The sequence below is a fragment of the Macrobrachium nipponense genome, chromosome 7 (assembly GCF_015104395.2).
Source record: "Macrobrachium nipponense isolate FS-2020 chromosome 7, ASM1510439v2, whole genome shotgun sequence".
Taxonomy (NCBI): Eukaryota; Metazoa; Arthropoda; class Malacostraca; order Decapoda; family Palaemonidae; genus Macrobrachium; species Macrobrachium nipponense.
Window position 1 is genome coordinate 116081323 of NC_061109.1, and position 23627 is coordinate 116104949.

At 41.4% G+C, this 23627-nt stretch overlaps 1 protein-coding gene across 5 annotated transcripts in view; it reads left to right on the forward strand.

Moving 5' to 3' along the window:
• The window catches only part of LOC135217188 (uncharacterized), a 116588-nt gene that overhangs the window by 43110 nt on the left and 49851 nt on the right, over nucleotides 1-23627 (forward strand). For 3 of the 5 annotated variants that reach the window (XM_064252910.1, XM_064252912.1, XM_064252915.1), the window contains exons 1-2: nucleotides 4493-4583; nucleotides 4882-6411. In XM_064252910.1, the coding sequence (XP_064108980.1) occupies nucleotides 5254-6411 (1158 nt within the window). In that variant the 5' untranslated portion in view covers nucleotides 4493-4583; nucleotides 4882-5253. Of the gene's footprint in view, nucleotides 1-4492; nucleotides 4584-4881; nucleotides 6412-23627 lie in introns of those variants that run through there. The other 2 variants (XM_064252914.1, XM_064252911.1) reach the window with 2 other exon arrangements.

Sequence of the window (23627 nt, forward strand, 5' to 3'; positions counted from 1 at the left end):
GTGCGAGCTTTTATGAATTCTTCTTGGTTCCATAACAATATGTCATAAAGGACATATGAGCTGTCACTTACGGGAGATGCAATTCTGTGTTGACCTCCCGTTACACGAAGGATGTCAATTCAACCTACAAGAGATCCTTTTCTCTTGGTTGTTCGTGTCTGCGGATACGTTGCTGGGATAGGGAGCCGACACTGATCCTTAACTAGTGAGTTAATTTTTAGTTTAACTCTTTTTAAAATTAATCGCTAACCCTCGTGTTAGGATCAGGTGATCGGGATCGGTGTTGTGCTCCTTAATTATGCTAATAGGCATAGGTATATGGTCATATGAGTGGATTAGCACCCATTGACAAATGCCAGTTAGGCTTTGCCGAGTAAGTGGATAAGACCCCATCGGCAAACCCACAAGAACTCTTACCCATAGGTCACATCCTCGCTGAGGCTCTTGAGACGAAGCAGACTCCTAAGCAATAGCTAGGAAGTCAACCCTCCGTCTGAAAAGATAGGAACCAAGGTTTTATAAGAGGTCCTTCTGATAACTTATGGTGGTTTGGTCAGGAACCGCCAAGGTTACCAGTGTCCAAAGAATGCTTTGGCTTTTTTTTGTTTTTTCTTGAGTGCACCATCAAGGAAGTGCATTCATCCTGTCAAGACAGTGATATGAAAGTGTTGAAGGTGAATGCGCATGGACTGAGGGCTATTTCTACGTCGGTAGCCTTCCAAAAGAACATGGCACTCAATGACATCTTGAATGCCACATTTTGGCGTAGTAATTCAGTGTTTGCCTCTCACTACCTTCGGAGGTGAGGATTACATACGAGAACTGCTACTCTTTGGGCCCATATGTCGCAGCAGACAATATATTTGGGGACAGAGAGTAGCACTCTTCCTATCTTTTAGAAATAATATGTTAGTTTGGACTTTTTAATTTTATTTCTTTTTATTTTTATTTTTATTATGTTTATGTAGGTGTTTAGTTTTTTGTGGTCTTGGGTAGGCCGCCTTAGGCGGCCTTCCCTCCATTAGCCTTGGTTTTACGAAGTTTAACCAGATAGGCTAGGTCAGGTGGGTAATGTTTTTGCTTCGCCCTCATAGTAGGGTAAAATGTTTTTGTCACAGTGTGGTCACGCCCCCATTGACAAATCATCTGGAGCGCACCAGCTACATAGGTCACGTCCTTGCTGGCACCCTCCAGTGAAGCATTAAACACATTCGGTGTCTAAACAACACCTATATGATCTGTTCACATGTGGTCACGCTCCCCGTGACAGTTCATTAGAGCGCACCAGCTACACAGGTCACGTCCTTGCTGGCACCTCTAGGAATGCAGTACCGAAATTGGAGGTCTATAATATAGGATCTAGTTGCATTGTGGTCACGCCCCCGTTGACAGATCCTCTAGAACTCAACAGCTTCACAGGTCACTACCTAGCTGGAGTCTCTAGTAAAGCAGATGCAGACTTGGGTGACGGTACTCACGAAGTCAGCTATGCTAACAGTTAAGGAACCAAAATATCAATCATATATATGAAATTGTTTCCCAAAATCGAATCTGTCTCCCCCTTCCTCCAAAGGTGGGATTCAGCTATATATATATCTGGCAGGTAAGATTCATGAACAAAATGATATTGTTATGATACAATAAAGTTTGTTCATACTTACCTGGCAGATATATATAATCAAAGTGCCCACCCACCTCCCCTCAGGAGACAGTGGCACTAGAAAAATCTGACAGAAAATGGGAATGGTTCCTTACGCCCGCCTCCCAGCGGCGGGAATGGGTACTACCACCTGGCCGACCACTGCGTGTGCCGGGAGTTTTGAAATTCTGTCGGACTTCGGAGAATACAGCTATATATATATCTGCCAGGTAAGTATGAACAAACTTTATTGTATCATAACAATATCATTTTACCCTCATTTTACAACAAATTGGAAGTCTCTAGCACAATATTGCGATTTATGGTGAATTTATGAAAAAAATAAAATTTTCTTTACGTCCGCGCGGTAACTCTTCCGAAAAAATCATACGTGCGATTGTGGTAATGTTTGCACCATTTTAAATTAGCCGTTACATAAAGTTTTATATATGAAAATGTGCGCAATTCCATTTAGAATACAATAAAAAATAATTGAAGGTTGTAGCTCTTCTCATTTTTGAAATATTTGCATATAAATCACGATAAATAGAAAAAAAAACCACGTTCGGTCAACTTTGACTCTACCGAAATGGTCGAAAAATGCAATTGTAAGCTAAAACTCTTACAGTCTAGTAATATTCAGTCATTTATCTTCATCTTGAAACAAATTCAAAGTCTCTAGCAAAATATTTAGATTTATGGTGAATTTAAAAAAAAATCTTTCCTTCCCTCTGTGCGCGGATTCTCCACCACAAATCTCCGAAATGCGTACGTCCCATTCTCGGAATATTTGCTCCGTTTCATATTAGGCATTTCATAGAGTTTTATATATGAAAATGTGCGCAATTTCATGTAGAATAAAACGAAAAATATTTGAAGGTTGTAGCTTTTCTTATTTCCAAAATAATTGCATATAAAAAATATATATATAAAAAAATTCGACATTCGGTCAACTTTAACTCATCAGATATGGTAGAAAACTGCAATTGTAAGCTAATACTCTTACAGTATAGTAATATTCAATCATTTGTCTTTATTTTGAAAGAAATTGGAAGTCTCTAGGACAATATTTAGATTTATGGTGAATTTTTGAAAAAAATATTTGTTTACGTCCGCGCGTTACGAACTCATGCATTATTTTGTGATAATATTTTCTCTGTGTTGCTTTTATTATTTTACAATGTGTTATATACCAAAATGATCGCAATTTAGTGTACATTACAACGAAAAAAAAGTAACTTGTTACCTTTAACCGTTTTGCGCACAGCGCGATTTGAATACAATTATATATGAAATTTCGTTTTTGCGCTATCATATATCGCATTATTTATATATGATAATGATAATTTTTTTTATTTCTGATGGTTGCATACTAAACTTCAGCCAATGACAAAAAAAGGAGCCAAAAATGAACTCTTAATCTTGAAAACTAAGTGCGCTGTGATTTTTCGAAAAAAATATTTTTTCCGCTTCCGCGCTCACTCTGAAACACCTCCGGCACACGGGAGACAATTTTTTTTTTTACTGCTTCGGCGTAAGAGGGTTAACAACTTTTGTACTTCGAGTAACTTCACTACTTTTCCATCTTGATAGATTTATGGTAGAAGTACTCTTATTTGTTCTTATTCCATGGCTGAGTCATCTCAGGTATTTTGGTGCTCCAGCTGCTTTTGTATTGCCCCTTCTTGTCATATGTCTTCATATCTCTTTTTGTAATTTCCTTAGGGCTCTTGATTAAACCTGAGAATTCCATCAACATTATCCGGCAAAATTCTGTTGATCTGTGTCAAGTATTGACAAACATCTAAGAAAATGTCCTTGATATTACGAGGGAGATAAGCTTTTTTACGACCAAAGACTAACCAAATGTACAGCTTACTTAGTTTCTAAGTTGTATGGTAATTTTTATAAGTTAGTTAGAATGGATTCTTTTCCACATGTTGAAGAATTGGAAATGTTACCTTTAGTTAAATCTGGGTTGCCTTGTTGATTACCCCTCAGTTTCTATAATTTCCATGTTATCTCAATTTTGAATGGCTGTTGCAAAATGTCTGACTGCCTGTGTGGAAAGTAATCATCTGTTTCCAAGGTTGTAATTGGGTGTTTGTAGCGTATCTTTTACAAATGAAATTGTGTACATATGATATATAATACATATACTCTCTTGAATTAGACCTGTGGTTGTTGAATATCCTGAAAGAGATTTACTTCAAATTACTGCATTGTGCAATTTATATAGGATAAAGTTAAACCCCAAAATAACTCAGATTATGCTTTTCAGTAAGTCTTAAGACAATGGATCTTCTCGCTCAGATTTTTTCATTGACAGTGTTTCTGTAACTACATACATGCAACTTGGTTAGGTGTCAGGCATCATTTTGCATTGTAAATTTACTTTGAAATACATATCCAATCTGACATATCTTCTGTTTTTCAAAAAATTTATGCACAGAGAAAGTCTTAAAAGGTTAATGGAGACCTATCTACCCTGGGATCTGTAGTCTTTTACTGTGGCATGTTTGGAATATTGTTCCTGTTTGATCTTTAGGAACTCATGTGCATCTTAAATTGTTTGACAAAAACTTGAAGTTTATTACTTTTCCTATCTTAGTATTAATCTTTCACCGTCATTTAGTTCACTTATTTTTCATGCTATATAAGTTTTTCATAATTTTGATCATCCTTAATGTCAGATCTTCCCAGACCAGACCATGAACCATGTACATGTACTATACATGCCCTTAATTTTAACGGCCTTTTTCTTACATTCGTGATACTCAGTACCATACAGTTTTCTATTTTTGTCCTAGATGTGACCAAGTTATTTATTGTTCCTTGCAGTTATATAGAACCTTGAGCACCATCTTCAGTGTGTTGTGCAAGCTGCAAGGCACCTGGTAACCAGTACCTCATATGTACCGGAGTTGTAAAATATTTGATTAAGGTTATGTTTTTCAGCCATATTTCAATTGTTTTTATTGCAAATGTGTATTGAATAAAAAGTAGGTTACAAGGTTGCACTATGGTGTAAACCATGTGTAGTACTGTAATGAAGTTTACAAAGGTTTTCCATGATTATTTACTATTTTTCATTTGTAAGTAGACACTAAAAATAGGTTTAATTTAAGCTTAACAGGATCGATTTTAAAGTGTATAATGACTAATAAACGCCACAGTTATAAGATTTTGAATGTGACATGTTGTGAAATGAGAAAAATAATTTGAGGAATTTTGTCTTGCAGGTTTTGTGAAGGTCCTAGGATATAGAAGACCAAAAAGAGAAAGTAGAGGTGACGTATGAACGGAACAATGCTGATAAAGACACAGAAAGAGAGGGATACTTGTATTTTACATATCATATTCCACACATCATATTTTACATATGAGGCTGATTAAATACAATTGTAGTGTGAAAATCTGCCCTTGCATAATAGACAATGGTTGTAGGGCAGTGCATATTGAAACAGGGTCCTAACCCTTGTATTTTCATTTAAAAAAGACATAAGATTTTAGAACAATGGTTTCCTCTCTGGTCTTTTGATGCTTTCATTATTTTTGAGGTTAAGTGATCATTGTAAACATATGCCATTCTTTGTGTCACAAGTGGATGGGAGATGCTGCCATCAACCTCATCTCCAGTGGAGTCTGCATCTACTCCTGCATCCCTAACTGACACCTTAGGCTGCTCAGCAGATTATTTGGGATCCAAGAATTTGGTCCATATGGCAGATGTGCAAAAGGAAAACTTCCAGATTCCGGCCAAAGCTAATTTTGGAATGTGTGGTACACAGGAAATGCAAGGGGAGAGGGGTGATGAAGTAATGCCACCTCCAGATATATGTAACGACAAGGGCTTGCTGCATTGTGATGCCTCTCAGCAGAGACCAAGCAGCAGGTCCAGTGATGAAGCTGCAGAAGATGCCATAGCTCAAGCTGTCTGTGATACAAAATTTGTTACAAATCTGTCACAAATTGAAGGTGTTTGTGAGGACTTGGTAGATGAAGAAGAATTAGGGGCATGGGGCAAAGCTGCCTCTGTCCCAACTGAACCTCAAGACAGTATGAATGAAATGCTGAGAGAAAGTGCTGCTGTCAGCAGCACTTCTTGTTTACCTGACCTTTGTGATACAACTAGAGGGATCCACAGTAAAATGGTTGTGGACAGTGATATGATAGAGTGTAATGTTGCTTCTTCTATCAGTGAAGAAGTTGACATGATTAATCATGATGATGCCAGTTGTGTTGGAGATTCTGTAGTCAGTGAAGAACAATCTGGTTTATGTAATAATGATAGAATTGACCTTAGTGAGGCAGATGCAGATGGTGTAGGTTCAAGTGCTGAAGATGATACAGGCAGCAGGTCAGCATGTCAGGAAACAGCTGATGCTAACATTCCAGAAAGTGTTGATGATAGTGAAACCCAAGAGACAAGTGACAGTGGTTGTTTACCAATGTCCAGAGACTTAACCTCAGACAATTCAGTCGGTTATGCAACAGAATGTGTGGGACCCATAGAAGACTACCTCATCCATGATAACCAACAAATATCTCTAGTGGCATGTGGTATAACACGTTGTGATCCAAGTGTGCAGCAGGATGTGGAAATGACTGATGTTTTAGAAGAGGATAATTGTACAGGTGTTGACTTGATACGCCATAATCTTCACCACTCCAGTCACCCTATGTTTCTCAAGTGGCCGTGCGTGTTCTACATAACAGAGGAACAGCTGACCAACCTCTCCGTTGATTCTCATGGAAGACATATTGGATCTGTAAGAGTCAAAATTTTTGTTAGTACTTTAGGTTACAGTGTTTATTCTTGGTTATTATTAAAGTTATGTTGAGAAAGCATGTCAAGTTTCTGTCATTGATTGCCTTTGATGCCTGTTGCCTCAAAGTATACCTTATTTCAGGGTTGATTTGCTCTTTTCCTGTGTTTTTTAAAGATTTATCTCATGTCTGTTCTTTGAAAATCAACTGTGTATCACCTTTCAGAATCTAAATCTGGTTAAAAGCTTTATTAACATCTGGTGTCTTAATACAAAACTTTGACATATAACAAGTAGTTAACATGACTTTTAAAGCAGGTAAACAATAGTTTTTTGTGTAAGTATAGTGAGTAATTTGCCTTTTAAGGTTCTCTATTCCTAACAAAATGTATTTAGATGGCTGCATTGTTTTCAGAGGGAGGTAAGTTCTGTGTTAGTATTGTATCCTTGAAGTTATTTTTTTATTATACCAAGCCAAATGATGTTTGAAAGTAAAGTTTATCAGTTAATTTTTTGTTTGTTAACGTGGTGAAAATGTTCATGAATATATCTGCCACTCATATGTTTGTGGATTCTTTTGCTATATTGTATAAAAGTCTGTTTATTTGGAAAATGCTGTTTTTTAAACAGTAATTTTATGATAACTTGTCATGAAGATTTCTAGTTCCTACAAGATATGAAAAGCCCAGATAATTTACTTTTGCATTTGGCTGATGACAGAGAAAGTAAACTGTTCCAAATGAACAAAACATTGGGCTATTGCTCGCTCACACATTTGCGATTCAGGGATGCGCATATTGTAATGGCTGATTTTGGCGATCACTGCCATTATTCATGTTATTCATGTGCCTAGGGCCCCCCCCCAAAAACAAAAACAAAAATTGTCTCCAGCTCAGTCACACATTTGCGACTCAAGGACGCACAATGTGTAACTGCCCAAATTTTGCCAATTACGATCAAATCGCAAACAATCGCCATGAATTGTTTACTGCATTGCCAAGTTTGGCAGATGTTTTAATGGATGGTGCATGTTGCAATTGTGAGTTACAATTTGTGCAATGTAATTATGACAAATGGCGATCATTGCGTTAGTGTTGCGTATTATGCAGTGACATGATGACAGATGACAGATGACATTTGGCATGACTGGAGTGCGTGTTTTAGAATTCTATAAGATCCACCATCACTTGGTGCATGGTGGGGTAACGATTCATGGCGATTGTTGGCGATTTGGTCATAATTACATTGTAATGATGTAAGTAGCAAATTTTCGGCAGTTACTTATTGCACGTCCTGGGATCGCAATTGTGTGAGAGAGCCATTACCTGCGTGATTTCCAAGTGATCTTAAGTTAGCTGTCAAGGGGAGAGTGAGGAGGTTAAAATGGTACCTCCTCTCATGTTACAATCTAACTACTTTAGCCCATCTCACTACTAGTATCCAGATGACCTGAAATAATTGAGCAATTCTTCTTATATATTTTCTTATCCCATGTCTCCAAGTTTTGAATAACTGATCATAGTTTTGGTACTGGTGAATGATGATTATATTTCTAGTTTTCACTAGTTATTCTGCAATATGTATAGGTTGTGCTACAGTATTCATGCCTATTCAGTAGCCCTATTGTAGGGGGTGCAAGAACACTTTTGGGACTAGTCCTTTGTGATGTAAAATGTTACTTAAAGGACAACTGCTGTCATGCAGGCTATTCCCAAGCTAGGCCTACTGCCAATAGCGGTGGCTGACACTGCAAGGGCAAATCTTTGAACATTCTTGCATATTCGGTGTGTAGCATATGTCTTATGCATTGTATTGAAGTTCAGTCACTGTTGTTTTATTTTAGATGTGTGCAGATGTTTTTTTTTTTTTTTTTTTTAAATTAGTATGTAGTGCATTTCAACAATTTTCCCTGTTGAACTTGCCCAGAAATAGTAGTTGTAACTAACACTTTGACACTTCATACCATAGTCACTTGTAGACAAGAAATTGATTGTTTGCTTAAGGGGACCGTCCGCTATGGCGGATGGCATGTCAACTTGAAAAAATAAGAAATCGAGTTATTATTTGTATCTATGCAGAAACATGCCGTGCATGCTTTCCAGAAGTTTCAGCCAATTATTTTTACAAATAATGAAGATATAGTAGTTTTTAATTGATGACGTCATCGTAACTGCATCGTCTGTATGACTGACGGGATTGTTTTTGCGTGTTTATTTTTGCATATATACAGCGATTTTTTCAGATTTGTTTCGAAATTCTCACACATCTAGTAGCAATGAACGGTAGTGTGAGAGCTGCTCAGAGCGGTATAGGCGAGACTCAGAGAATGACTCAGTTACTCCACAGACGTCAAAGGAGTTTCATGCACTTAAATTTACGTTCTTTTTATAACTTCTAAGTGAACTTATAGCAATGCCGAAGTTACCTAAGATCAAGAAGGCTACACCTAAGATCAAGAAGGCTACTCAGCAACTAAGGCTAGCAAAATTAGCGAAGGCCAGGAGTCTGCTGAAAGAAAAACACGAAATTCATTGTTATCAGCTCCCTCATTGTCTCATGTCACGCCGTCAACATCATTGTCTCGTGTCACGCTTAAGGTATTAATACCACTTTTAGGGGGAGGACCAGGATCCTTGATGTAGAAATCAACAATAAAAGTACAAATAAAGTAATTATAATAATGTTGTTTTGACTTTTCTAAGAAAAAAGCAAAAATTTACATAGCAAATCTTTGGGAGCTCATAACTCAAAAACATACTTATTCGCATGTTGGTAGCCATCACTCGGTTATTTATTATCCAATTTTAGAGAGAGATACCATTGGAAAGAGAAATAAAAATCCCATAATTCCTTGTGAGCCAATTTTTTCTTTATTTTTTTACGATTTTTTTAAGTGTCTAGACAAAAAAAATTGTTTTTTAAATTCATAAAAAAAAAAAAAATCAAAATTCTGTTCTCACAGAATTATTCTGTATATAAAGTAGTTTTTATGGTATGATTTTCAATACAACTGATGTCATATTAGCAGAGAAATCGCTACCTAAATTTATTTTTTAGATAATTTTTGCTAATAAAACTAAAAGTTTTTGCTCAAATGACTTGAAATTTTTGTATGATGAAGGTATTATATATATCTAAAACATATATGGAAATTATGTATTTTGCATAATAAAAAAAATACACAACATAGTGGACGGTCCCCTTAATGAAGTTGTAGGTGTGGTTGCTTCAAAGTCACTTGTTTTTTCTAAAATCTTACAAAAGAAAAAAAAATTATCTGATTCAAGTACAGTGTCAGCAAAAGAAGGGAACGACCCACAAGAAAATCGATGAAAGACATGGAATACACACTTGGGGAGGACTCCCCTTTTATGTTTTGCCATAAAGTTGAACTGTTTAGGATATACAAAAACATCAGCCATCATAAACAAATGTATGCTATTCATTATATGGCTTTTAGTGACAGACTATCTCACTATCCAGCAGATAGCCAAGACCATAGGTTACAATGTTGACTTAATGCACACTATTGCAACTGATATCCTAGGTATATATGCAAGCTTTAAGAAGGCACAATAAATGTTGACATCAGAACAAGCTGACCAGCTTGGAAACTTAGGGTCACTTGGCTGCTTCTGGTGGATCTGGACAGTTTCTACAGAAGATTAGTGATCTGAGCTAAGACACAGATTCACCACTTTGACCCTTAGTCAAAGATTCAAAGCAAACTGGAAACAGTATGGTTTGCCACCTCCCAAAAATTCAAGCAAGTGGCCTCTGTGTTATAGGGTTCTGATGGTATTATTTTGATAGATACCTAGTAATTGTCCTTTTGTTTTACAACCTCTGATGTTACTGGTTTTTGAGGTGATAGAACTCTATACCCATGGATCATGTATACTGTAGACTCCAACCAGTTTGAGATAGGAAAGACCTTCAAAAACATTAATTAAATTCCTCACTCAATTGACCCCCTTAGACCTAGAGACACCCAAACAGCTGCCATCTTGTTTGGTTCGGAATCTGAAATAAAGGAAACAGAATGCATAGCGGCCTCCTTCTTGGGAAGGACATTAGAACCTGCGGGAGAGGGGGCTACATTAAGCATAATCTCAGCCTGTGTAACTCCCGATACTTCCAACAACGAATCAATGGAAGAAAAGGAAGGAGACAGTGGTACAACTAAATCAGGGGGATGCTTCTGGAAGAGGGGATGCCGAAACGTCCAAATTGGGAGGCTATAAACCCTCCCAAGAAGGACAAGTAGAAACTCTACGATGCTCCCTCTTCCTGTAAAATGCCCTCCACTGCAACTTAGGCCTGGAACAACATTCCGGGCAAGGATTAGTAATGGAACAAAAATTAGATCGGCACCTACTGTCTGTCGTATGGGGATCTGTAATGATAGCAGCCAAAACCTGGAGCACGGAAAACCCTTAAGAATCAGAGGGCTCTATGATAACAACAAAGCATACACAGAAACACACTGAAATAAAAGAAATCACAGGCAAACAAAGCAACCAGCTTGGGAGGAGAGCAAATGCGACTATTCTCCAAGGCGGTCAAAGAAAAACTAGCACGTCACAAGGTTCTATGCCTGGTCGGTGACCAGCTCCCATGTCTTATACACGAGTTGCCAAATGCCACAGATTCCTTGCTATACAGTCTGATTGTTTTTAACTGGTATCCAGCTGGCGCAAGGAGATTATCCTATTGTTAAGACCGCAGATGCTTTAGTGCTCCTTAGAATTGTTGCAAGAACTTTATAGTCAGTTTAAATAGACACCTTTTGTGTAGTAAGTGTAGGGACAAGTTTGTTCATAAAATTAATTTGTGGTATGTGACTTGGAAAGAGCAGTGGCTGTTATCTAGTTGCAGGATGTGCTATAAACACTCGGCATCGTCAATGAATAGGGCTACTTCCTCAGTGTTGAAGTTGTCAGTTGGTCAGTTCAAAGAAAGACCATCTTTTGTGTAGTAAGTATAGGGAGCTAGTGCCATCAGTACACCTCACATGGTGCAATGTAAGCTTTACTAAAGGTGGTTTGCAGCATCCTTTCTGTCCTTAGATGCAGTTACTGTTTCACCTTTTATTTCACCCACCTCCATTCCTGCTTTCTTTTGTACATCTTGTTCAGTGTTGTTCTTATTACTTCATAATGTAGCTGAAGTGTTTTCTCTCAGCCCATCTTCAAAGTCTGTTATGTTGTATTGATTAGCTGGCTTTGCAACCAATGCAACTCAATCTTCTCACTTTATAAAGTACTGAATGGCGGAAAGTGCATCAGTGCTTTATAGCCTAAATTTCATGATTAATTCATTCACTTGGTTTATCTTGTAAAAGAGGTCTCCTTCAAGTTTGTTTTGCTCAGCACTCCTCTTTGTGAAAGACTTGATTATAGTACTCATAGGCATCATCTGAATGTGAAAATTGGAATATTCTTAGTTGATGCTAACACAAATCCAACAGTTTACATTAGCCTTTCATGCAGTTAATAGGTCCATCAGACACAATAAAAAGATGAGTCATATCACATGGTTAGGCATGCATCCTTGGAGAAGAGCACCTGGAAAGGTGGTTCCCTCGCTCCCTGTATTGTCAGGCAGCATTCCTTGCCTTTTTCTTCTCATATTTTAATATATTTCTCATGGTTTTCTTCATATTTACAACTTATCGTCATCAACAGTTTTCGGTTGGGTAACCCCTTTTGTACACAACAGTATCGATTGGTGCTGTAAGTTTTCATAGTAACTTTTTTGTTTCCCCTTAATTATTCCTTGATGATTGTTTTCTTCACCAGAGAGGTGCTGTAAGTGCCTGGGTGCTGCATTTACCTAAAATTACGTTTGTTTTCCTTTCAACTGCTGCCATTCATTGTTATCATCTACATTGTTAGGTGTTGTATTTTCTCAGTAGGCAGTCCTTTGTTAACGGTGGGAATTCTATTCCTGGTCGAGTGCCACTTACTGAAATTCAGCAATAATAGCACTGATAACCTGCTTAATGGCACTGCTAACTGGAGATCAGCACCAATAAACTGCATAAAGGCATTGTTATACAAGTGCAGTAAAACCAGTTCACCTTGAATCAATGCCGCCAGGAAGTGGGGACTGTCTGTATAGAGTAGAATATGTGTTGTCTATAATACACTGGTTTCTTTTACTTAAGAGGCAAGTTTCTGTTGAGTCCAGTTACCTATTCACTTCACTTATGTATTATTATAAATGTTATAAGTACATATTAGTTTCAGCCTCATTGATTTTTCTTTTCTGTCATCCAGTGTTTTGCCATTTCTGGTTTGATTGGTTAATTTTACTTTTGATATAATTTAAGATTATTCGTACACAATATACAAATCCTCGCAAACCCTCGGTCCTTTACATAAGGAATTACTTTCAGTTTAGGCTGGAATTACGGCTGTTAAATTCTTGAACAAGGTGGTTAGGCAGTAACTAGCATCTGGTGGGCCTGCCTGCCTGCCTGGATGTAAACACTCCACTTTGCTTTCGGCCATCTCCCAATGAAGACGTATGTTTGTGAGCTTGCTGACTGGCCATTAATTACAGAAAATACTATAGTGAATTAGTAAGATTTTAGTGTGTAAATTAAAAAAATTATGTAAGAATGAAGAAATCCCTGTCTTCATGCATCTTTCTTTCGAACTCCAGGTACCAAGTTGAGGTCCAACAGCTGTCAAATATATAAAGTAATGTGACAGGAGGGGAGGGAGTATGTTTCTCTCTCTCTCTCTCTCTCTCTATATATATATATATATACTGAGATGAGATGAAAGATTTTTATGGTACATGTATGCATAATATGTTTATTACTGTTTTCAAATCATAATAGTAATAATAATAATAATAATAATAGTAATTATAACTGTAATTACAAAAATCATATGTGATAGTATTTTACAGAAATACTACAATAATCTTTCCATTTCACTCTTTCAAAATAAGGATAACTCTCTCTCTCTCTCTCTCTCTTACAGAGATGTATGGTTTTTGTGTGATAAATAAATGATTTACTAATTTTCAAATATCAATATTAACCCTTAAATGCTGACTAGACGTATTGTACATTGACTAAAATTGTCTGTCGGGTGCCAAGTGGACGTACGGTACGATGACTACAAAAAGTTTTTGTAAATATTCGCGGAAAAATAGTTATAGGCCTAGTTTGTGAAAGATTTTAAATCACGCGCCTTGAGGGATGCTGGGAGTTCACGGATCATGCTGTTGTTTTGTTTACAAGCGTTACCCAGCCGTGCATGGGCGAATTTCTTTTTTCTCACCCTACAAAGCATCAGCGACATATCATCGGAGAGCGATTTCTTGACGCATTCGTGTTTTGCAGAACTTTTGTGAGTGACTGCTGAAACCCTTACATTCTAGTAATATTCAATCATTTATGGTGAATTTTTGAAAAAACTTTTTCCTTCCCTCCGCGCACAGTAGCTGCTGAAAATCTCAGATTTTGTACATGAACTTCCCTGACAGATATATACTTAGCTATAGTCTCCGACGTTCCCGACAGAATTTCAAATCTCGCGGCACACGCGACAGGTAGGTCAGGTGGTCTACCTTACCCGCCGCTGGGTGGCGGATGTACGAACCACTCCCGTAAGCTTGTCAGTTTTTTCTCTGTCGCGGGAACGATAACAACTGTTGTCGGTTCCTCTCGATAGTTTTTCGATTCTCGCTTGCCTGGAGTTAATTTGGACTTCTTTTGGTGACGTATTCGCTTTGTTTGGCTTGGCATACGCTGATTGTGGACCGGTTTTGATTTTGAGTTTGATTTTCTTTAACGATGTCTGATCTAGAATCGGTAGTTTAAAACTTCGGTGTTGTTTAGGGTTTGCGTGAATGAAGGATGTAAGGTGAGGTTGCCGAAAGCTTCGGTAGACCCCCCACGGTTTGCATGAAAGCAGGGGGAAATGATTGTGGCGTTGCTAACCCTTGTAGTGAATGTAAGGGATTGAATGAAGAAGAATATAAGGCTCTCTCTTCTTATGTTAGGAAGTTGGAACGTGATAGAGTGCGTAAGGCTTCCTCTAGAAGTTCTAGCAGATCTAGAATGAGTGAGTTGGATGTGGATCCTAATAGTACTAACGTAGAATTAGAACCTTCTTCCCAAGTTGCAGCCCCGGCTCCCCGCACCGAAGCCGGAGATTCGCCTTCGGAGGCGGCAGCTCTGAAAGCCAAGAATCGTTCTGTGGATCAGAAGATTCGTCAGTTGGAAGGTAAGGAGAGTGTTAGTGATCAGTGCAGTGTCCCCAGTGTTGTGGAGGGTGCGTCTGACCGGCTCCTTAGTGCCTCTAGGCCTAGACCTCTTCCAGACTCCCAGTTCCAGTGGAGTAGGAAAGTCGAAAGCCGCAGGAGGGCTAGGGAGAGCCCCCACCGGTCAGGCGTCCCCATCGGCAGATCCTGAAGTACGCTCCCTAGGCTGCCTCGGATCGCTACAAGAAGGAGCTCCTACGCCAATGCTTCTCCTCTTCGTCGTCTCCCTCTACCGAAGAGAGGTTGGAACTCCCCGGATGCGTCGCGCCCGTTGAAGAGGGCTTGGAAGGCTCCCTGCAGTCCTTTGGCTTCTAGTCCGGAGGTCTTCCCGGCAAGAATCGTCGGTGGAGGCGAAGAAACACAAGAAATCCTGTGATCGTTCTTCTTCTCGCGATCCGCGCTCGGCGCCTGCTTCCGAGGAAGAATTAGAAGATTCTCCTACGAGAGTACTCGCGGGACTTCAAGCTCAGATCACGGCGCTAGCAGACTCTCTAGCAGTAGATCACGTAGGAAGAAGGACGTTTCTCTTCCGATCAAGAGATCTAGGCGCCGCTCTTCAGAGGATCGTTCTCCTTCATATGGGGAGGTTTCGTATGAAGGTGGGGCTCGCGTGAGCGCCTCGCTCGCGGGAGCGCCCTCACTCGCGTGAGCGCCCTCGCTCGCCTGGCCCTCTCTTTCAATTTCAAGGCGCCAAACATCGGTAGGACGCTCTATGGAGAAAGAAGTTTTTTCTCCAGATTGGATTCCCGCTTCCGGTAAGCGCACTGCACCTGCTCATCACGCGATTTCTTCAACTCCCTCGCGTGAGACTTCTCCTCAGCAGCCTCAAGATTATAGAAGGCGCCCTTATACAAGTAGGCGTTCTTCTTCCAGATGTCACTCTCCTCGAGTATCGGATCGTGACTTCTCTCCTGACAGGCATCTAGAGTCTGGTAGGAGTCGTGTGCATGATAGACGGCCTACTGTTAGCCGCTCGCGCAAGGTAGGCGCCAAGAGCCTACTGCACATAGCTCTCCTAGTAGGCGCTCGTCTCTTTTAAGGCGTCATACTCCTGATTATTCTCCTAAGGGCAGACAACAAGAGTCTTTCAAGCGCCCTTCTCCGTGTAGGCGCTCTCCCGCTTCTAGGCGCACTTCTCCTGACCGTTTGTCTCTTGGTAGGCACCAGGAATCCCGGAAGCGCCCTTCTCCCAAGTAGGCGCTCGTTAGTTTTGAAGCGCCCTTCTCCTGAATGTTACCCTCTTGTTAGACGTCAAGAGTCTCGCAAGCAGCCTTCTCCTAGTAGGCGCATTTCGCCTTCCAGTCGAACTTCCGTTGATCGTACGCAACTGGACAGGTATGGAGAGCCGCGCAAGCGCTCTGCTCTCGATAGGCGCTCTTGCTCATTGGCAGCCGCTCGCCCCAGGATAGGTGCATAGAGTATAGTAGGCGCTCGCCTCCTCGTAAGCGCCCTGCGGATGTTTCCGAGAATTCTCGGAGTAGGAGCCCTACTCTCCTTCGGCTGAGATTCCGTATACCTCGAAGAGGGAGTCTCATCGTATACTTCCCTAATCTTCTCATCGTTCTCCAGTGGATGTGAACTCTTCTAAGAGAGGGCGTTCTCCAACCTCTCGCTCAACTCCTGCTAGGATCCCTTCGTCACCTAAGGATCTTCCGCTCGCCTCGACAAGACGTCCTAGAAGCTTCGGATGAGGAACCGAACACTTCTGCTGCTGTCTCTTCTTACAAGAAGCTTACAGAGCTACTTTTACAAGTTTTTGGGGATTCCCTTACGACTACGCTCCTCCTTCTCCTCACTCACTTTTTCAACGGCGTAAAAGACAGCCGCGAAGAGTTCTTCTTGTGTGAGGATGAAGCCAACTCTTTCTATGAAGAAGGCACTGAGGAGTTTTGGTTCCTGGATGGCTTCCAAAGAAGAAGCGGGGAAGAAAACGATGTTCGCTTTTCCTCCTTCGAAGTTATCAGGACGCGCTGGTTTCTGGTACGAAACAGGAGAGCCCTTAGGATTGGGTCTACCGTCTTCGGCTGATTCGGATTTTTCGGCACTGGTAGATTCGACAAGGAGAACTGCCCTTAACTCTGCTAAGACGACTTGGGCAATGAACGAATTGGATCATTTGCTCAAAGGTATGTTTAGAGTGGCTAGAAGTATTTAACATTCCGTTGATTGGTCGTTGGGAGTCCTAGCCAAGAAAATTGAAGTGCCAGAGTCAATTTCACCAGATGATCTTATGTGTGTTTTGTCTTGTATGGACAAGTCAGTAAGAGACGGAGCGAGTGAAATCGCCTCCCTTTATGGGGCCGGCATCGTGAAGAAGAGGTCGGTTTACTGTTCCTTCTTAACGAAGTCGGTCTCCCATGCTCAGAGGTCTTCTTTGCTGTTTGCTCCTCTGTCTACTCAGTTGTTCCCGAAACATCGAGTGCAGGACATTTCGAGGTCACTTTCGGCCAAAGCCACCCAGGACCTTTTGGCACAGTCGGCAAGAAAACCTCGCCCTTCCTTCCCTACCAAGGCTAAGAAGGAAAAGGCAAGTGTTCGAGAACCCTTTCGAGGGGCATCTTCATCAAGAACTCTACGTTTAGAGGTCGTAGACCTTCAAGAAGGGGTAAGACTTTCGCCAAGTCTGTTAAAGCCCCTAAATAACTTGCAAGTCCTTCAACAACGGTGGGCGCCAGACTCTTAGAGTTTGCAGAAGTCTGGGCCCAAAAAGGGGCGGATCCTTGGACCCTTTCTATTTTGAGGAGAGGTTACCTCATCCCTTTCGTCGAAAGACCTCCCTTGACGACCATCCCAAGGGAACTGACGGCCAGGTACAGAGACCCCATCATGAATCAAGCTCTCCATCTAGCAGTAGATCAGATGCTGGAGAAGGGGGCTATCGAACTAGTGACAGACCATCATTCATCGGGCTTCTACAACCGCCTTTTCCTAGTTCCGAAGTCCTCAGGGGGGATGGAGACCGGTGTTGGATGTAAGCGCCCTGAACTTCTTCGTAGAAAAGAAGAAGTTCACGATGGAAACGCCTTCATCATGCTGGCAGCGCTTCGTCCAGGGGACTGGATGGTTTCCTTGGATTTTCAGGACGCTTACTTCCACGTACCGATCCATCCTTCCTCGAGGAAGTTTCTCAGATTCATGATGGGGGGGAAATTTTTCAGTTCAGGGCTCTGTGTTTCGGCCTCTCGACGGCCCTCAAGTGTTCACGGGATGGGGATTTTGAGGAATGTGGCTCAATGGCTTCATTTGAAAGGGGTGAGGATATCCATGTACCTCGACGATTGCTAATAAGGGCCAATTCAGAAGATCGTTGTTTGAAGGACTTACAAGTAACTTTAGAATTGACGAAGGCTTTGGGACTTCTCGTCAATTTCAAGAAGTCATCACTAATTCCCGAGCAAGAGTGTGTGTATCTCGGGATACAGATGAACTCTCTGAGTTTTCGGGCTTTTCCCTCGCAGGAAGGATAGCCCGAGGATTCGAGAGAGTAACAACCTCTTAGGGAAAGAAGTATGCACAGCAGTGAGGGAGTGGATGAGTCTGCTGGGGACACTCTCCTCTCTGGAGCAATTCGTTTCCCTAGGAAGGTTGCACCTGAGACCGCTCCAATTCTTTCTTCATCGGAATTGGAGTCGTCGTTCTCAGGATTTGACGTTCTCCTGTCGTTATCCCAGGACATCAAGAAACATCTCTTATGGTGGACAGATCCCAACCTCTTTGCGAAGGGACTGTCTCTTCAATCACAGACCCCCAACCTGGTGTTGTTCTCCGACGCGTCGGACATGGGTGGGGTGCAACTCTGGGAACCAACGAAGTGTCAGGTACCTGGGTGGGGGACGCCAGGTAGCCTGGCACATCAACAGAAAGGAGTTGATGGCTGTGTGGTTGGCTCTGAAGGCTTTCGAGCCCAAAGTCAGAAGATCGGTAGTGCAGGTCAACGCGGACAACACTACAGCTCTGGCATACATCAGGAAACAGGGGGGTGGGGGGGACGCATTCCTTCTCCTGTACGAGACAGCAAGAGACCTTCTTCTGTGGGCAGAGAAGAGAATCAAGCTTCTCACCAGGTTCGTGCAGGGAGAAAGGAATGTAACAGCAGATCTCCTCAGCAGGAAAGATCAGGTCCTTCCCACAGAGTGGACCCTTCATCTGGATGTATGCCAGAGCCTGTGGAAGTTATGGGGCAGGCCACACATAGACCTCTTTGCCACGTCAAAGAACAAGAGGCTGGATCCTTACTGCTCTCCGATATCGGATCCAGAGGCAGTAGCAATAGATGCTCTTCTTCTAGACTGGAACGGACTCGACGTCTACGCGTTTCCCCCCTTCAAGATCCTGGGGCTAACTATCAAGAAGTTCGTAGAGTCGATTCAACGAGAATGACCTTAATCGCTCCCTTTTGGCCGGCCCAAGAATGGTTCACAGAGGTACTGGAATGGTTGGTGGACCTTCCAAGATCGCTCCCGCTAAGGAGCGATCTACTCAGACAACCCCACTTCGACAGGTACCACAAAAATCTCCTCGCTCTCAGTCTGACTGGTTTCAGACTGTCCAAAGTTTGGTCAGAGCGAAAGGCTTTTCAGCAGCAGCTGCTAAAGCAATCGCAGAGCGAGGAGACCTTCCACCTTGCGTGTATACCAGTCAAAGTGGGATGTCTTCAGACGTTGGTGCAAGAGGAAGAACATTTCCTCTTCCAGTACCTCTGTGACCCAAATTGCGGATTTCCTTATTTTCCTCAAAGAAGAATGTCATCTGGTTGTGTCAACTATTAAGGGATACCGCAGTATGTTGGCGGCGGTATTTCGGCATAGAGGCTTAAATATATCCGATGATAAGGACTGCATGATCTTATTAGATCATTTGAAACCATTAAGCGTCCTCATTAGTACCGAACTGGAATCTAGACGTAGTCCTACAATTCCTTGGATCGTCTAGATTCGAACCTCCTGGCTTAGCCTCTTTCAAGGACTTGACGAAGAAGGCTATCTTCCTTTTGGGGCCCTAGCTACAGCTAAAAGAGTGAGTGAGCTCCAAGCTATGAGGGCAATGTAGGGTTTAAGGAAGATTCTATGTATGTTCGTTTCTTACCAAGTTTCCTTGCAAAGAATGAAAACCCATCACGCCCTTGGCCCAGGAGCTTTGAAGTTCGTAGTTTATCTTTTCTAGTAGGGGAAGAGCCTGAAAGAACTCTTTGCCCTATGAGAATTATGAAGTATTTTCCTTAAGAGGAAGGAACAACTTAAGGCTAATCAAGATGTACTTTGGTGCTCCGTAAAGGACCCCACTCGGCCCATGTCGAAGAATGCTCTTTCCTTTTTTCTGAGAAGCCTTATTACAGAGGCACATGTTGCCTGTAAGGAAGATCAGTTTAGACTACTGAAAGTGAAAGCTCACGAGGTGAGAGCCATCGCAACTTCGCTTGCATTCAGAAAAAAATATGTCTGTGCGGAACTTGATGGAGGCGACTTTTTGGAGATGCCAATCGGTTTTCGCAAACCACTACCTACGTGATGTAAAAATCACGTATGATAAATTGCTTCGCCTTGGGTCCTTTCGTATCGGCGGATTCGGTGCTGGGGCAGGGAGCTGAAACTTATCCTGTGTAAATTTTTTATATGTTACCCTATATTTTATATTGTTGTTTTTTGGTTGTTCTGAAAGAGGTTGCAGGAGGCACCTTTTTTTGTCGTACATATTAACCCTTTGTATTTTGGTTAGGTGGTCTGGTGGGTTTTGGCTCCTTGCAGAGGTAGTGGTAAGGCATCTGTTAGGTAAGCGGACAAGGTCCCTAACAGCATCCGACTTGGATTCTACCACAATAGGGGACACATATCCCCAGTGGTAGATCCGAGAGTCTTTCAGCATCAAGGTCACTCCTATCTGTAGCTCTCCAGGCAATGCAGACTCAGAGATAGTATCTATGAAGTCTTCATCCTGAAAAGGTGAGAACCAAGGTTTTTATATCCTACAACATTAGTTGTTTCCCGTCTTACCTGTATTATTGAGCTGTCCCTTACCCTCCACCAAGGGTGCCAATCAGCTAAGTATATATCTGTCAGGGAAGTTCATGTACAAAATGATATTGTTAAACTACAATAAAGTTTTGTACATACTTACCTGGCAGATATATCGATTAATGGCCCACCCAGCCTCCCCTCAGGAGACAGGTGGAAGAGAAAATCTGACAAGCTTACGGGAGTGTTCGTACATCCGCCACCCATCGGCGGGTAAGGTAGACCACCTGACCTACCTGTCGCGTGTGCCGCGAGATTTGAAATTCTGTCGGGAACGTCGGAGACTATAGCTAAGTATATATCTGCCAGGTAAGTATGTACAAAACTTTATTGTAGTTTAACAATATCATATTTCTTTAATTACTTTGTCGTAATTTCGCACCATTTTATATTAGTCCTTACATAAAGTGTTATACATGAAAATGTGCACAATATCATGTAGAATACAACGAAAAATAACTCATGGTTGTAGCTTTTATCAATTTTGAAATATTTTCATATAAATCACAATAAATAGAAAAAACTTGACCTTCAGTCAACTTTAACTCAACCATTTTAAGCTAAAACACTTACAGTCTAGTAATATTCAATCAATTACCTTCATTTTGCAACAAACGGGAAGTCTCTAGCACAATATTTCGATTTATGGTGAACTTAGAAAAAAAAACTTGTTTTTACGTCCGCTCGTTACGAATTCATGCATCATTTTGTGATATTTTCTCTGTGTTGCTTTGATCGTTTTACAATTTGTTATATACCAAAATCATCGCAATTTAGTGTACAATACAACCAAAAAGAAAAAATAGCTCATTAGCTTTACCCGTTTTGCTCAGCACGATTTGTATACAATTATATATAAAAAAAATTTTTCATGCTGTCATATAGTATTCCAATATTTATATATGAAAATGATATTTGTTCCGATACGTAATACAAACCATCGGTCCTTTAACAATAGGAAGTAGCTAGCGGCAGCTGGAACGGTCGTAAGCTTCGAACAAGGGGAGAACGGTAGTTAACTGCTTGTCCGACAGTCGCGCGCCGCGCGACTGGGAGGTAAACAAATCACTTTTGCTTTCGGCCGCGGGTGTGAAGGACGTGTTCGTCATCGCTCTCTGCCCGCTTCATCGTCGTATGCTTTGTTTATATTGTGTTTTCTACTAATGGTTTGTTTGACTTGAAAATGAAGCTGTAAGTACACTGTTTTCATTTTCATTACAGTAAGTCCTCGGGTTACGCTGGTCTCGACTTACGATGTTTCGTGGTTACGAACGCGCCCCCATAAAAATATAAAAAATAATATTTTGCGTCGTTCCGTCTTACGCGGTTTAGCGTCGTAAGCAACGTAAACAAACGCGAACTAGTTCCAGGCGCACGGCGGAAGAATACGCTTTGTGGGGGAGAGGACGGCGTCGCTTCGCTACGCTCATTCCTCGCCCATACGCCATTTTGGTTGTTTACACTGCCTCTCTCTCCCTCGTGTTGTATCGTTTTTGTAACTTTTTGCTCTTTGTTATGGCTCCCAAGCGCAAAGCGGACTCTTCTGATGGTAGTGCATCGAAGAAAAGAAAGGCCATCACCATGGAAATTAAAGTGGACATTATAAAGCGATCTGAGAAGGGAGAAACGCCAACAAACATTGGCCGCTCGCTTGGCCTTAGCCGTTCGACCGTTGCTACCATTATCAAAGATAAAGAGCGCATCGTTGAACATGTGAAAGGATCTGCTCCTATGAAAGCGACAGTGATAACTAAGCAGCGTAGTGGTCTAATAATTGAAATGGAAAGGTTATTGGTGCATCTCCAGCAACTTCTGGAGGTTCTTTTTCTCTTCACTAACCTCCCCCAGTCTCTCCAGCACCGCAGCTTCCTCTCCAGTGTGCAAGCCAATCAAACTAATAAAGGTAAGGAATTGTTCTCAATCGTGTTATTGATAGGTATTTACATTAAATCATGTTGGTATTTTTCAATGTTCCGACTTACGCTGAAAATCGTGTTACGATGCATCGTAAGAACGGATCAACGTCGTAACTCGAGGACCCCCTGTACTTAATTATGAACCAACTTGGAGTTATCGCCGTAGATGCGGCGATTTCCTCTCTTTTCATGAATTGAACCCTTGAATTATGTCTCGGTGCCGAGGGCGGGGGCGCTCGCGCCGAGTCATGTATTTTGGGCGAAAGTGTGTAATTGAAAAATGTAAGTACTCTTTTCATTATATTTTTGCCCTGTGCGTTCGTTACCGAGAGTGTGATTGCGCTCGGCACGAGCCTTTTAATTTTGTATAATAGAATGCAATGAAAGTGGATTCGCAATTGCAATATTCTTTTCATTTTCATTTATTTATTTGCATGAATTTAATTTGGATCAATTTTCGTTCTTACCCGGGAATTGATCCTTACGATTTTTTTTATGTGAAATGAAATCGCAAGTGCAGTATTCTGTTTCATTTTCATATATATTTTATGATAGCATCATATTATTGGATCAAGTTTCCGTTCTTACCGGGAATTGATCTTTTCCCCTTTAAGTTCTATGAAGTGAATCGCAAGGGCAGTATTCTGTTTCATTTTCATATACTTTTCACTGCTGTGCGGGGGTAGGGGAAGCGAAGGTCTGCCAGGAAGTCGTCGGAAAGCTCTCCCGCGACTCCCTTGGTATCCGATTCTTCGTCTTCCTTCCTGCCCCCCGCTCAGCTTCTTCGTTGTATTTTGTATTTGGGGTCTTCCTTGCGTTCGGGGTGGGGCATGTCTTCCCCCCGTGCGTGAGGGAACCCCTCTTACTAATCTATCTATGTTACCGCAGGTGCTACATCCGTGGGAGACGACCTTGGACAGGTATGGACCACCGCGGAGCAGGGCGTGCCTAGCATCCACGGGCTGCTGCAGCGTCTAGCGAGGTCTGGGGCGGTCCTCACTACTACCAC